The sequence below is a fragment of the Rana temporaria genome, chromosome 1 (assembly GCF_905171775.1).
Source record: "Rana temporaria chromosome 1, aRanTem1.1, whole genome shotgun sequence".
NCBI classification, from domain to species: domain Eukaryota; kingdom Metazoa; phylum Chordata; class Amphibia; order Anura; family Ranidae; genus Rana; species Rana temporaria.
In genome coordinates, this window is record NC_053489.1 from 459,666,538 (window position 1) to 459,683,445 (window position 16,908).

A 16,908-nucleotide genomic window follows, 5' to 3' on the forward strand; every position below is an offset into this window, starting at 1 on the left:
AAGGCTGAGAGATTAACTTTCCACCCCGACCACATCCAACCAAGAGATGGAAACTTCCTTTGGGTGAACTGGATGCAGATCAAGGTACTGAATAGGGATCTCCTGCTGAGGAGACAAAAACGAAACAGATCAAAATGGAGGACTGGTTTCTAATAAGACAAGGTTAGGTTAAACCTGTGAAAGGTTCCATGCCAGACAAGTTCACCAGCCTTGAACAGTCACCTCCCCAAGTGAAGGCTATGAGTAAACTACTTAAAGCGGGAGTTCACCCATAAAAATTTTTTTACCCTTAGATTGATGCTCATTTTGTCTAGGGGAATCGGCTAGTTGTTTTAACCACTACCCGACGGCTGTACGACTTTATACGGCCGCGGGGTGGTTGTCAATCTCTAACAGGCCGTAAAAAGACGGCCTGCGCGCGCATCCAGCGGGGCGGGCGCGCGCGTCCTCGCCGCATCGCTGAGATGCTGATGTGAGTGCCTGGCGGCCGTGATGTCCGCCAGGGACTCGCGATCGGCGGCTACAGGGACAAGACGTGGAGCTCTGTGTGTAAACACAGCTCCACATCCTGTCAGGGGAGAGAGGAGACCGATCTGTGTCCCTTGTACATAGGGACACAGATCGGTCACCTCCCCCAGTCACCCCCCTCCACACACAGTTAGAACACAATTTAGGGAAACACATTTAACCCCTTCCTCACCCCCTAGTGTTAACCCCTTCAATGCCAGTCACATTTATACAGTAATTAGTGCATATTTATAGCACTGATCGCTGTATAAATGTGAATGGCGCCAAAAATGTGTCAAAAGTGTCCGATGTGTCCGCCATAACGTCGCCATAACGTCGCAGTCACGAAAAAAATGCTGATCGCCGCCATAAGTAGTAAAAAAAAATAATTCTGTCCCCTATTTTGTAAGCGCAATAACTTTTGCGCAAACCAGACGCTTCTTGCGATTTTTTTTTTTTTTTTTTTTTTTTTCAAAAATATGTAGAAGAATACGTATCGCCTAGACTGAGAAAAAAAATGTTTTTTAAAAAAAATTGGGCTATTTATTATAGCAACAAGTAAAAAATATAGTTTTTTTTTCAAAATTGTCGCTCTATTTTTGTTTATAGCGCAAAAAAAAAAAAACGCAGAGGCGATCAAATACCACCAAAAGAAAGCTCTATTTGTGGGGAAAAAAGGACGTCAATTTTGTTTGGGAGCCACGTCGCACGACCGCGCAATTGTCAGTTAAAGTGACGCAGTGCCAGCTAGCTGCAGGAGAGAACACATACAGCAAAAAAAATTGGGAGAAAGACATGAGGCTTACACCAAAAATCACCACATGTATAGCAATATATTTAACATGAAGTGGTTGACCCGACCGCTTAGCATCAAGGGATTCCTAGACTCCATGATGCTTGGTCTCAGAATTTGAGCTTTAATTATCAAACTGTCAAAGGCAGTTTGAAGCTGGATGGCAAAACACATTCTTTGGGAGCAGATGATCCTGATCCAGGAGATCCCTCTGAGCAACTGTCCAGCGCCCCTTTTTAGGTTGGAGTACCATATCTGCCTGGAACACTGGAATCCTTTCCATTCCAAACATGCAAGACAAACGAGGGAAGGAAGTACTGAAAGTCACAGGAGCATCCTACCAGAGGACCACTACACCTGAGCCAAAACTGCCTAGCCTTTAGTTTTTACGTAGTCAACCTCTGAAGTTGCCTACCTGGGACAAGCCTCCAGGAATAGCTCCAGGGGTAGAAATTAATCTCGCAGTTTTAGGCTCCGCTGTCGCCAAATAATTGCATTTTGAAAGATTGCTGCGCAAATACCGTGTGACATAAAAAAATTAGCAATGACCGCCATTTTATTCCCCTAGGGTCTCTGCTAAAAAAAAATGTTTGGGGGTTCTAAGTAATTTTATAGCCAAAAATACGGATTTTAACTTTGTCACTCCGGTCCTCCTAGGGCAGGGGTAGGCAACTTTCAGAGGTTGAGATCTACCTGGATATGGAGTGAATCGAAGATCCTGGGGGAAGGGGGGGGGGGTCGCCCTTTTAAAAACAAATTACTATCAAGCGCCCAATAAAAACGGAATAGAATCTGCCTCTCCATAGCAGTGCCCCCCATTCCCATCACCACCCCCCCCCCCACTATAGTGTCCTCTGCCCCCCTCCACTCTGGAGTAGGGTGCCCTTCCCTCAACGCTGTCCTTTTTGTCCCCTTCACACCCTCCCTGCACTATAGTATAGTATTTTCCAAGTTAGGCAGTCGGCAAGTGGAAAGTGAATGCTCAGTGTTCTACAAATTGGAAGTGTTCGATGCCCATGTCCTCATTACACCTTGTAGTTCCATCCTCCTGGCCCCGATGTGTCCTGTGGTGATAGGATACGTGTAAAATGCAGTGTGATGGTGGCTGCATTGGTAGAACAGAAGGAAGGTAGGAGATATGGCCCATCAGTGAGTATAATTGTTCTTTTGTGGTGGGTAACTGCTATTAAGATTTTTCTGGTGACTTACAGGTTTACATTAAATTCTCTGGGCTACTCTTAAATGTGCTGGTGCAGGGAGGTTCCTTTTAAGCTATTGCATTGTTGGTTCACTTACCTTTTCCTTCGATTTCCCTTCTAAATGTTTTTTTTACTTTGTCTAAATTTCTCACTTTCTGTTCCTGCTCAGTAAGCTTGCCCCCATCATTCGAGCCATTCTGGCTGGGGGTTAGTCAGCGTGCTTGCCCCCTCCCTTGGGACTACATCCCTGCAGGGAGAGTGTATCCCCGCAGGGATGTAGTCCCAAGGGAGGGGGCGAGCACGCTGAACGGCTCGGATGATGGAGGCAAGCTTACTGAACAGGAAGTGAGAAATTCGGACAAAGAAAAAAAAAACATTTAGAAGGGAAATCAAAGGAAATTTTTTTTGCAATAGCTTAAAGGAACTTATTTAGAAAATAAAAAACAAACCTTTACAACCCCTTTAAGTCGGCAGCTACACTTTTTGTAGCTGCTGACATTATATGGGTGAAACTTGCTTTTAGCCTATTGCTTCTGGGTCTGGGATTCACCCTATTACTGTTGCCAGCATAACCATTATGTCAGCGGGAGCACTGGCATATAAACACACCCCCAACAGCTCTGTACCCGGAAGTGCTCACAGCTAAAGCTATCAGTATCGGGCAACCCTGGCCAGGGAAGAAGCTGACTGAGCACAATCTTCAGCAATGTACAGGTCTGGTTAGCTGTTTGAGCATACACTAGCCTTTCTTTCCTTTTCATTCCTCTCAGGCTTCCAATTCTAAATCTAAGCCAGGAATATTCTTTTGTAGAAAGTTGTGACCCTTAAAAAAAAAAAAAAAAAAAAAAGTCCTAAGCCTGCCCCCACTCCTCAAAGTGAGAGGACATCTTTTATGCTTTTTGGCCTTCTGGTCCCAGAAATTCTCAGCGGTCTTGCTGGCATTCAGAAGCTTCTGTTGGGGGGCTCATTATCCCTGTAGGAAAAGAGCACTTTCAAAACTTGGACTTGAATCTCTTTGTGGTTCCTAAAGCAGATGGCGGAGTCAAGTCCATTTTGGATCTAAAGACTCTGAACTTGTTTCTATGGGTTCAGGAGTTCTGCATGTAAACTGCTGTATCTGTCTTTGCCTCCCTCTCCTCATGGCATATTTTATAACTTCAGTAAATAAATGGGAAGTCTATTTGAACATTTTCATCATTTAGGGAATGTGAATCAACGTGTTTTTTGTGATCAGCGTAACCAATATATCACCCTTCCCCTTGGTCTGTCAACAGCCCTCAAGGTGCTTGTCCTGTTCCAAGCGCTGCTCTGAACTCAAGGGATCCATGTTGTTCAGTACCTGGAGGATCTCCTGCTGAAAGATCAGTACTCCCTTCCTTGTCCAGCAAACGCTTTAGACTCTGCAGAGCTTAAGTTGGATCCTCAGCCTGTGGAAGTCTTGGCTGGACCATCTCACAGAGAAGAGTTCTTGAGTCTGACGCTAGGCATGTCTGCGTACAGGATATTCTTGCTCAAAAATTTCTGCTTCTCCACTCTTAAGCTTGGGCCCACAGGAGACCCTCACGTTGTGCCTTCATGAGGGTTTCACGTTAAAAGGTCATCTCATTGGAGGCTGTACTGTACGCCACGTTTCACTCCAGATAACATAACATCCTTGCAGTATGGGACACTTTTGGGCGAAACCAAGTTTCGGCACTGACTGATCACTTCCCAGGTGTGGAAATTTTTTATTTTTCTGCATCCTGGGGGATAGACTGTACATCCTGGGATGTTCCATGCCTTTGCTACAAGTAGGGGATGGTAGATGTGTATCTTCTGGCATCCAGATTCAACAGCAAACTGGACAGGTTTGTCGGTAGGTCTACATGTTGGTTACCTTGATCATCGGTTTTTAAAGGATCAGTCTATCCTATCCCTGTCAGCTAGTGTCCTGTAGACAGTGCAGACTCTGCTTAGATTAAGTTGTATTCTCAACCTTTGGATATTGTTGCGGGGTGCCACTCACCAATTACAAGACTTGGGCCTGGCTTTAGATGTAGATCTTCTTATCCCAGGAGTCTTGGCCTGATCGTAGCCTTCTTCGAGGCAGTGCTGTATGCCCGTTTGCTCCAGGCTGTTGCAACTTAACATTCGTTATGCGTATCAACAGCAATTTAAGAGTGCTTGTGTTAATGGACTAAAGAAGGAACTGGGTGGTTATATTACAAAGTACATGGTGACGTATAGAACAGAGAAGTATCTTAGACAGAAGGTAAAAAAGAATGTTAAGGTTTAAAGTATTTTTGCTAGATGAAAATGGGGTAGGAGAAGAGGAAGAATATACCCTAGAGCAGTGATGGCAAACCTTGGCACCCCAGATGTTTTGGAACTACATTTCCCATGATGCTCAACTACACTGCAGAGTGCATGAGCATCATGGGAAATGTAGTTCCAAAACATCTGTGGTGCCAAGGTTCGCCATCACTGCCCTAGAGGGTAGACCCCCCCCCAGGCCCGAAAAAAGAGGTAGAGGGAGGTTCAGAGGTAGAGGGAAGAGTAGATGGACAGGATGGCTTTAAGCTATTGACATGATGCACATGTGGTGGACAGGAGCACTTTGCTAGAGATTGCCCTTTAATTATTACCTTTAATTGCCATTCAGACATCTTTGTGTCAACTTTGCGTGCATGTTATCAGGCCAAAATCACCAGGGCATGTAAACTTTGGATCAGGGTCATTTGGGTAGTTTCTGTTGCCATTATGATTTGAAAAGAATAAACTGAGTTGATAATAAATGGCTTCAGCCAAATACTAACCATGAGTGAAAGAAAAGTGTTATCATTCATATTCTCTGAAAAATGTCCAAGAAATCATTAATTCTGCCAGGGTATGTAAACTTATGAGCACAACTGTACATCTTGACCCCCATGTCTGGCACACTTGCTATGGAGAAACTGTTAGAAAAATCTGATTGTGATTCTGACTGTGAGGCTTCCCCTGGCTCCTCATCTGGCATACTCGGTATCATGTAGGCCTCTTCACTAGTTCACCTTTCGTTTTGACATTTTGGCCACTAAATTTACAGCTAGTGTGACTCGCAGGTAAAAAAGCACCCGTTTGTCAGAAACTGTTTGAATCGCTACAAAAAAAATGTAACTGTTAGTGCTAGATCAGGTGTGACTCTGCTAATGCTGCAGTTTGGTGTGCTGTGTTTTGTAAAGTAACACAGGGCTCAACAAAATCCGGGGCTCCGGGGCTCCAGGTCGCAATTGCGACAAGAAATTGTGACCTGGCGCCCACCGGTAATTGAGGCCGCAGCCTCAATTACCGGCTGTTGCGTGCCCGCCGCAATCGCGCACCGGGGGAGGTGGGGGCGCACGGAGGCACAGGATCCTGTGTCTCTGTGCCCCCCCCCCCCGCGCGACGGCCGGAAATTGAGGCCGCGGCTTTACGGCCTTGCGACGTCCCAAGCTTCCTTCTGTGACCTGGCGCCATCTGGTGGTGGCTGTTGGCATTACAAGTAAAACAGCAGTTCTAATGTGTAATTTTTCACTATTTTCACTGCCATCTCCTTCCCTCTAATTAGAAACCCCAAACATTATATATATTTGTTATTGTAACACCCTAGAGAATAAAATGGCGATCGTTGCAATACTTTCTGTCATGCCGTATTTGCGCAGCGGTCTTACAAGTGCACTTTTTTTGGGAAAAAATACACTTTTCTTAATTAAAAAAAATAAGACAACAGTAAAGTTATCCCAATTTTTTTTTTTTTATATTGTGAGAGATAATGTTACGCCGAGTAAATTGATACCCAACATGTCACGTTTCAAAATTGCGTCCGGTCGTGGAATGCCGACAAACTTTTACCCTTTAAAATCTCCATAGGCGACATTTAAAAAATTCTACAGGTTGCCTGTTTTGAGTTAGAGTAGGTCTAGAGCTAGAACTATTCGCTCTAACGATCGCGGCAATACCTCACGTGTGGTTTGAATACCGTTTACATATGCGGGCGCTACTCGCGTATGTGTTCGCTTCTGCGCACAAGCTCATCGGGACAGGGCGCGTTTTCTGGCTCCTAACTTTTAGCTGGCTCCTAGATTCCAAGCAAATTTGTCAAACCCTGAAGTAACATTCATCTATTGATCCTGCACTTTGGGTGGGCTGGACTGAGGGGCTAAACGCAGGTGCTGGCAGGTGTCTGGGCTGATCCTGCTAAGTTTTTTTTTTTTTTTTTTGGGAACACTATACTACTGGGGATGCTAGCATAGATCTGATCAAATATATTGATCCGTTCAGACACAATACTAGTAAGGGAAATGTATGGTGTGGGTGTTACTGGCAATCAAATGGTTAAAATCTGACGCTGTCTGGGATTGACCATAACACCTAACTGATGTCACCTGTGATCAGAAAAGAGATCTGTACACTATATAATAATGACACAGTGACAGGGTTAACTTGGGGGGGCGATCAAGGGGTTAAACCAGGGTTCGACAAAATCCGGGCGCAATTGCGACATGAAATAGTGACCTGGCGCCCGGGGAAGCTTAGGCCTGCAGAAGGCAGCAAAGCCGCGGCCTTAATTACCGGCTTGCGCGGCCCAAAGCGATCGGGAGGTGGGGGGCGCACAGAGACACAGGATACCCCATCCTGTGTCTCCGTGCGTCCCCACCTCCCCCGCCGCGCGGCCGGTAATTGAGGCCTTCTGCAGGCCTAAGCTTCCTTCTGTGATCTGGCACCATCTTGTGGTGGTCGTTGGTATGACAAGTAAACCAGCAATTTTAATGTTTTTTCACTACCATCTCCTTTCCTCTAATTAGAGCCCCCAAACATAATATATATATATATATGTGTATATAATTTAGTGGGGATCGAAAGTTTGTATTAATGTGCATAACAAAGCCAAGGAAAGATGGAAAAATCTCCAATGCATCAAATTACAGATTAGACATTCTTATAATATGTCAAAAAGTTAGATTTTATTTCCATCATTTACACTTTCAAAATTACAGAAAACGGCGTCTGCAAAAGTTTAGGCACCCTGCAGAATTTATAGCATGCACTGCCCCCTTTGCAAAGCTGAGACCTGCCAGTGTCATGGATTGTTCTCAATCATCGTCTGGGAAGACCAGGTGATGTCAATCTCAAAGGTTTTAAATGCCCAGACTAATCTGACCTTGCCCCAACAATCTGCACCATGGGTTCTTCTAAGCAGTTGTCTAGAAAACTGAAAATAGTTGACGCTCACAAAGCTGGAGAAGGCTATAAGAAGATAGCAAAGCGTTTTCAGATGTCAATATCCTCTGTTCGGAATGTAATTAAGAAATGGCAGTCATCAGGAACAGTGGAAGTTAAAGCAAGATCTGGAAGACTAAGGCCCCATACACACGATAGAATCCATCCGCAGATAAATCCCAGCAAATGGGTTTCTGCGGATAGATCCTATGGTGTGTACACGCCAGCGGATCTGTTTCCGCGGAGAAATCTCCTCTGGGATGGATTCCAGCAGATCGGATATTTGCTGACATGCACAACAAATCCATCTGCTGGAATCCATTCCAACGGATGGATCCGCTCGTCTGTACAGACTTACCGGATCCATCCGTCCAAAGGGATTCCCCGCACGCGTCGTAATGATTTGACGCATGCGTGGAATTCCTTATATGACAGCGTCGCGCCGTCGCCGCGTCATAATCGCGGCGACGGCGCGTCACGTCATCGCCAGAGGATTTCCACGCGGATTTCAATGCGATGGTGTGTACACTCCATCGCATAGAAATCTGCGGAAATCTTTGAGAGGATTTATCCGTGGAAACGGTCCGCTGGACCGTATCCGCGGATAAATTCTCTCGTGTGTATGGGGCCTAAGAAAAATATCAGACAGTACAGCTCGCAGGATTGTGAGAAAAGCAATTCAAAACCCACGTTTGACTGCACAATCCCTCCAGAAAGATCTGGCAGACACTGGAGTTGTGGTACACTATTCCACTATAAAGGGATACTTGTAAAAATATGGTCTTCATGGAAGAGTCATCAGAAGAAAACCTTCTACGTCCTCACCACAAAAATCAGCGTTTGAACTTTGCAAATGAACATATAGACAAGCCTGATGCATTTTGGAAACAAGTTCTGTGGATCGATGAGGTTAAAATAGAACTTTTTGGCCGGAATGAGCAAAAGTACGTTTGGAGAAGAAAGGGCACAGAATTTAATGAAAATAACCTCTGTCCAACTGTTAAGCATGGGGGTGGATCAATCATGCTTTGGGGTTGTATTGCAGCCAGTGGCACAGGGAACATTTTACGAGTAGAAGGAAAAATGGATTTAATAAAATTTCAGCAAATTTTGGATGGTAACTTGATGCCACCTGTGAAAAAGCTGAAGTTAAAGAGAGGAGGGCTTCTACAAATGGATAATGATCCTAAACACACCTCAAAATCCACTGGGGATTACATCAAGAGGCGTAAACTGAAGGTTTTGCCATGGCCTTCACAATCTCGTGACCTCAACATAATTGAAAATCTATGGATAGACCTTAAAAGAGCAGTGCGTGACAGGCGGCCCAGAAATCTCAAAGAACTGGAAGACTTTTGTAAGGAAGAATGGGCAAAGATACCTCAAACAAGAATTGAGACCCTTGGCTGGCTACAAAAAGCGGGGAGGGGGCAGTACAAGATATTAACTCTGCGGGGTTCCCAAACTTTTGCAGACACCATTTTTTTGTTTTCTGTAATTTTGAAAGGGTAAATGATGGAAATAAAATCTAACTTTTTTTGACATATTATAAGAATGTCTAATCTGTAATTTGATGCATTTTGGAGATTTTTCCATCTTTCCTTGGCTTCGTTATGCACATTAATACAAATTTTTACCTCGGGGTGCCCAAACTTTCGATCCCCACTGTATATAGAATTGAGAGAGAGAGAGATAGAGAAAATTATATATAATATATATATATATATATATATATATATATATATATATATATATATATATATATATATATATATATATATATATATATATATATATATATATTTGAGCTGTGCTTAATCGTTACTGTCCCTGGTGTATTTTGACCGTCTGCAATAAAAGGCACTTTTGGAAACTTTGGATGTGCAGCTATTTCTTCTTTTTCTCAAGTTTTTACGGAGGCGGGGCTGTGCTAGCACTCCTACTTGGTTCCAATCAAGGTATTGTACACACCTGGAGCAGCGGATTCATGAACTAATTTCATGGGTCAGATGGTAAACGCACCAGCTAGAAACCTACTGATTACCAACAATACAGACCTGATCACGGATGTGGAAATATGAGTCAATTTAGGAAACGGCGATCACAGGTCAATTTAGTTTTAGTATAAATCACACAAATGGGAAATACAAAGACACTGAATTTCAAAAGAGCCAGCTTCTCTAAACTACAAGACTTGCTAGAAGATTTTTATTGGGATAAAATACTAGGAACAACGAACACGGAGGAAAAATGGGTGTGCTTTAAGGGCATATTAAAATAAGGGCATTATCCAGTGCATTCTATTGGTAAATCAATTTAAAAGAGCTAATGTCCTGGGTGTCTTAACTCCAATGTAAAAAATGCATATACAAGCAAAGAAGAAGGCCTTCAAAAAAACACAAGGCTGAGGGGATCATCAGCAGCATTCCAACTTTTACAAAGAATACAACAAGAACTGTAAGGGTGCAATCAGGGCGGCTAAGATAGAACACGAAAGGCACATAGGGAGGGGAGAGTAAAAAAAAAAATCCCCAATTTTTTTTAAAGTACATAAATAGTAAGAAAGGGGGGTCAAAACATATTGGTTCCATAAAGAATGATGAAGGGAACCTGGTTACCAAGGATGGAGATGGCGATGGTATTGAATTTATTCTTCTCAGTTTTCACAAGGGAATCGAGGGCTTTAGTAAACCAAACTGCCATGTTTATCCTCATGACACCTCACATGAAGCACCCTCAGGGCTTGCAAAAGACAGAATTAGAAATAGACTTGAAAAACCTAACACAAACAAGTCACCGGGACCAGGTGACTTTCACCTGAGGGCCCTTAAGGAACTTAGTCAAGTAATTGCCAGACCATTGTTCCTAATTCCTACAAACAGTCTACTGACTGGAATGGTACCAGCTGATTTGAGAAAAGCCAATGTAGCACCAATATTTAAAGCGGTCCTCCACCCTAAAGTGGAGTCCCGCTGATCGGAACCCTCCCCCCCTCCGGTGTCACTTTTGACACCTTTCAGGGGGGAGGGGGGTGCAGACACCTGTCTAAAGACAGGTATTTGCACCCACTTCCGGCCACACGATACGGGCGAAAGACGGGCATTCCGTCACATCCCGTCTGTCGCCCGTTGTGTGCTGGGAACACTCGGCTCCCAGCACACAGCGTGTGAGCCAATCTGCGGGCGCAGCGCGACTCGCGCATGCGCCGTAGGGAACCGGGCAGTGAAGCCGCAGCGCTTCACTTCCTGGTTCCCTCAGCGTGGATGGCGGGGGGAGCAGCAGAGTGACGAGCGATCGCTCGTGCTCTGCTGCGATCGGCGCTGGACTCCAGGACAGGTAAGTGTCCTATTATTAAAAGTCAGCAGCTGCAGGATTTGTAGCTGCTGACTTTTAATATTTTGTTCCCATGGCACATCCGCTTTAAAGAAAGGGCTAAGATGCATCCCTAGCCTAACATCAATAGTATGTAAGCTCTTGGAGGGGATGATAAGGGACTATATACAAGATTTTGTTAATGACAACGGTATCATTGGCCGTATTTGGCATGGATTCATGAAGAATCGTTCTTGCCAAACCAATCTATTAATCTTCTATGAGGAGGTGAGCTGCCATCGAGATGAAGGAATGCCCATAAACATGGTGGATCTGGATTTTGCAAAAGCATTTGATACAGTTCCCCACAAATGTCTACTGTACAAAGTAAGGTCTGTTGACATGGACCATAGGGTGAGTACATGGATTGAAAACTGGCTACAGGGGCAAATTCAGAGGGTAGTGATAAATGGGCAGCACTTGGAATGGGCTTGATGGACTTGTGTGTTTTTTTTTTTTTTTTTTTTTTGGCCTTGCCTACTATGTAACTATTAAACCCAAAAACAAGGTTGTGTATTTTTTTTTTTTTTTATAGTGGCTTTCTAATTCTTAGATGTGATGGCTGTATTCGTTTTTTTTTTTTTTTGTTTTTTTTTCAGGCTTCTCATTTATTTTCAGCCTAGTGTATTTTAACAGAAAAATCTCTCCTGCAAATGGATCAGTTAGACTTGCAGGGGTGTCAAACTCAGTTTCATTGTGGGCCGCATCAGCATTATGATTGCCCTCAAAAGGGCCGGTTGTATCTGTAAGATTAGATGTCCAGTCCCCTCCCCTTACATTATATGTCAAAAGCCACCCCACCATCAGAAGTTGAGCCCCTCGCTCTCCCTTACATTGGTGTACCCCCCTTTCTTTATGCTGCTGCTGGGAAGAAGCTGGATGCATTGCTTGAAAGTAAGGGTCTGGAGGAGGACCAGAGGAAGTCTGGAGCTCTCCCCTACAGCTGCAGGAGAGGTGCGAGGACCACATGAAATGGCCTGGAGGGGTCTGTGGGCCTTGTGTTTGACACCTGTGAGTTAGAGTATTGAGACAAATTTTTCCACTGACCGAGGTGCTTACAAAGATCCGCATTCATGTAAAACCTTTATCCCAAAAGAAAACTTGCTGTAACTATAGTGAATGTGCTAGTACATCTAACACTCCCCTCCCCACAAACTTGACAATGCTGCAGTCCAAAGGTGTGTCTCTGTGCAGTGAAAGTCCATGTCATCTGCATACCATGTGTATGATCAGTGTCGTTATTGTAGTTTAACCACTTTTAGACGGCCTACGGTACATTTACTACAGGCGTGTGCCACAGGCAGGCCGGGTGACATACATGTACGTCAATCCAGCCTGGGATGGGGCAGTGCAACGCTCCTGTGACAGCTGTGTCCATGGGAAACATCGGATTGTGGCTCCTGTTACCTGGACGCTTTGAGCTGCCCGGGGATCATGTGATCGCTATGAAAAATGCTCCATTTGTGTGAGAAATGTAAAGTTTAATTTGGGTACAGTGTTGCATGACTGCGCAATTGCCAGTTAAAGTAGCACAGTACGGCAACCATGCCTTCCCTGGGGGATTGGGCTGTTGAAGTGGACCGCATAAAGGACCTTGAGCGTCTGTTAGCGGAAGAGGGTGGTAAAAGCGAGCGGTTTTCTCTCACCTGGACTTCATGGTCCATGTTCCGATACTCTTCTGAGTTTATCTCTTGGGCCGAAGGTGGCCTGGATGATGTGTCCCTGACACCATGATGGAGTGACTCTTGTCCCCTGTCTCTCTGCCCCCCTCTTTTTGTCTGCCCACGCTTCTTCTCCTTTTCTTGATCTCTAAATACTTCCTTAGGAATCTATTGAGCTAACGTATCATGGCCTCGACCCGCTTACTGTTCCTGATTAGTTATGTGACCCCTTATGTCTTATTTTGCATGCAGACTCATGCATTATCTCCCCTAATATGCCGTATGCGGAGTAACACCGACCCCCTCACTATTGTGAGGTTGGTGGATGCAATTAATGTTCATATTATATATCTTGGGATTGTTTAATTGAACGGCCTTGTTGTGGTCCGCGTACACATGCTCTCGTTCCCTTTTCTCAAGTATCTTAGACATGAATTTATGTCAAACATGTTGCTTACTGTCAATGTAAGTGTTTTCACTGTAAGTAGTGTTTAAGATGTTATCTGTTTCTTCCTTTTCTTCTTATGAATAAAATAAGATTGAATTAAAGTAGCACAGTACTGCATAGCAAAGAAATGCTCTGGTCATGAAGGGGGTAATACCTTCCGGAGCTCAATTTTTTTTTCAAGAGGCTTTTGTATTTTGAAGTTTTATTTGTTTGATTTTCTGTTTTCAGATTATTTTGTGGTGAACAAGATAGAAAGATATGAGCTTGTTCAATCTTGACCGCTTCCGCTTTGATAAGAAGGGGGACCCAGCTTCCACTGATAAGGAAGGAACAAGCAGACCCGGAACTCCAAATAATGAACTTGAGGAAAAACCTAGTAAGCAGTTTACATTTTTTTTTTTTTCTTTCTTTGGTTCTTCAGTGTGATACATTTTCACAGCATACTGTTGAAAAACAGTTTTTTTTTTTTAAAAGATAGAGTGAAGCCCCAGTGACACACGGCAACCTATAGGCCCACGGGCCCCCTCCCCCCCCCCACACACACACACATGACAGTACACAAAGTCATTAAAAAACACCAAACAGCAGCTGTAGCCCCCAGGTCAGACTGAGCCCACCTCACGGCCGTCACCCAGAAACGGGGAAGGTGGGAGAGGAAATGGAGAGAGGAAAGCAGGGCACACCCTCAATCGACCTTTCCCAGGAACGCACCAGCCGAAACCACCATGCCGAGGCAAGGGGAAAAAAAACGTACCCGTCCTGCGACCACTGGCTGGAGGCATTCAAGACAGATCCAATGTCCGCTTGCGGCATGGATGTCGGCCCGGCACACTGACACGGCCATAGAGACCGGTCATATGTGTGCCCTGGAACATGTAGTTCACCGGCCACCCCTGGGGCAACGGGGCATGTCGTGGACGGCCTAGCTAAAGACCGGCACACGCTCGATGGCCGAACATGGGGGGACTACAAGGATTCAAAATCCAGCCTGTCACCCAGTCGGCAGTTGAAAGATTCCAGGATCCAAAAATGCAGGAACAAAAAAACAATAAAGGCGAAACTCCATTTAAGTTGTAACGACAGCCATTTTTATTCTTTACAGTCTCTGCTAAAAAAAACATATTATAATTGGGGGTTCTGTGTAATATTCTAGCAAAAAAAAAAAAATTTTTACATGTAGGAGAGAAATGTCAGAATTTGGCCTGGTAGGCAAATGGTAAAGCAATCGGTGAACTAATGAACCCAAAATCTGAATGGCAAAAATTCATACACAAAAAAACGTCCACGTGTACAGTGATTCCAAATGCTGTATATTCTCAGTGCTGAACAGTTCATTAATAGAGTTGAGCGGACACCTGGATGTTCGGGTTCGGGTCCGAACCCGAACTTTAAAAAAAAAGTTCGGGTTCGGGAACCCGAACTCCGAACCCCATTGTAGTCAATGGGACACGGACTTTCAGAAAAAAAAATGTGCGGAGGTCCCCGCAAATTCAATAACCAGACCCTTTAGGTCTGGTATGGATATTATGGGGAACCCCGCCGTCAATTTAAAACAAAAATGACGTGCGGTTCCCCCTAAATATCCATAACCAGACCCATTATCCGAGCACGTTGACCTGGCCGGCCGCAGAAAAGAGGGGGGGACAGAGTGCGCCCCCCCCCTCTCCTGAACCGCACCAGGCCACATGCCCTCAACATGGGGAGGATGTCCCCATGTTGATGGGGACAAGGGTCTCATCCCCACAACCCTTGGCCGGTGGTTGTGGGGGTCTGCGGGCGGGAGGTTTATCAGAATCTGGAAGACCCCTTTAACAAAGGGGACCCCCAGATCCTGACCCCCCCCCTGTGTGAAATGGTAATGGGGTACATTGTACCTCTACCATTTCACGAAGGAAGTGAAAAGTATTGTAAAAAAAACACACTGACACCGTAGAATAAAGTCCTTTATTAAAAAAAACTCCAGCGCTGAAAAATCCACTCGTTCCCGGCCTCCAGCGTTGTCCTCATCCTGCGACGGTGATCTCCCGCGATGAGAAGATCCTGCGGCGTCCATGTCGTCTTCGATCCATCGCTCAGAAGATCCATCCGGAGCGCAGCATCCCCGACCTCCTCATCGCCGGACACAGCCCAGCGGAATGACGCGCTGGGGCTGTGTGACATTACTTATATAGAAGAGGCAGGGGCACCCGTCACGTGACCCCGCCCCCCTCAGACGTTCCCTCTGCTACGTCACTGGGGAAGCCCAAAAAGAGGGAAGCCGGGCTTCGCCAGTGACGTAGCAGAGGGTACGTCAGAGGGGGCGGGGTCACGTGACGGGTGCCCCTGCCTCTTCTATATAAGTAATGTCACACAGCCCCAGCGCGTCATTCCGCTGGGCTGTGTCCGGCGATGAGGAGGTCGGGGATGCTGCGCTCCGGATGGATCTTCTGAGCGATGGATCGAAGATGACATGGACGCCGCAGGATCTTCTCATCGCGGGAGATCACCGTCGCAGGATGAGGATAACGCTGGAAGCCGGGAACGAGTGGATTTCTTTATCGTACATCACGGGACACAGAGCGGCATATTCATTACTATGTGGGTTATATGGAGTACCTTCAGGTGATGGACACTGGCAATCTCAAACAGGAAATGCCCCTCCCTATATAACCCCCTCCCATAGGAGGAGTACCTCAGTTTTTACGCCAGTGTCTTAGGTGTTGGTCATGGTTTAGCTTGCCTCCACATCCTTGGGATTAGGTGGGCTAACCGGTTCTGTCCAAAGGCCTCAGCGCTAAAGTGGTCAGTAACCGGACCCCAAACCAAAGGGGTATAGCCCATAATGCTTTTCTTTTTAGAGAGCTGGACCCTGGGCCCAGAACTTAGAAACCTTTGGGGGCCTAATGTTTCTGTTGCCAGAGTGCTATATGGGCCCAGGACAGTGGATCCTTCATAGGAACCCAGGGCCTGAAGGTCAATGCCCCACGGAGATGGGGGAAGATTGGGCCTCTTGCTTTGCAAAGTCCTGCGGCATGGAGCAGGTAAGTGAGGGGAAAACTTGCGGAACTTGGTTCTTAGCAGGTTTTTCTGGGGGGTTCACAGGGGACATGCCTAAAGTTATGCGCTGCATCTGGCAAAGTAAGTCACATGTCTTAAAGATAGGATGGCTCTATGTGTATTCCCCATAAAAGGTGAACTCCCTGGTAGTATTGTAAACATTGAGAAAGAAGCCTGTGTGTGTGTAAGAGAGCTGTGCTTGCCTGCAAAGCCTCCAGGCGATTGCTGCCACGGTTCTTCCTCCTAGCCTGGAGACAGGACAAACTGCCTCCTCGTGTGGTCTCCTTCCCCCCACCCCCCCGCCGGTGCGCGCGCGTCCCCGTGATATGGGCGCAATTTCGCGCCGTTAGCTGAGGGGGGAAGGGCGGGCCAGCATGTTAAAGGAAGGGGCGGCCCTTCCATTTTGTTCCCAGCTCAGTGTATGCTGGAACTGAGAGAGGAAGAGACCAGAGCGGCAGCACGGGGCGCCGAGGACACACAGTGGCCGAAACAGATATTACAGTCTTCAATAAGACTGTCCTGGAGCCTAGAGTTAGGCTGTTCTTTTCTATCTCAGCAGTTTTTTGGCAATACTACTAAGGGGGACAGAATGTTTTTTCTCTCTTGGGTTTGAAAAAAAAAAAACCATTAAAGGGAAAGAAGGCATTTTTTATCCCCCAAACGGGTTTTTGGGCA

General features: G+C 45.6%; 1 protein-coding gene across 1 annotated transcript in view; it reads left to right on the forward strand.

Annotated features, from left to right (window-relative positions):
• The window catches only part of SMARCAD1 (SWI/SNF-related, matrix-associated actin-dependent regulator of chromatin, subfamily a, containing DEAD/H box 1), a 175,558-nt gene that overhangs the window by 8,301 nt on the left and 150,349 nt on the right, over positions 1-16,908 (forward strand). Inside the window, exon 2 of the mRNA XM_040327899.1 lies at positions 13,426-13,573. Coding sequence (XP_040183833.1) covers positions 13,456-13,573 — 118 coding nt within the window. The 5' untranslated portion in view covers positions 13,426-13,455. The remainder of the gene's footprint in view (positions 1-13,425; positions 13,574-16,908) is intronic.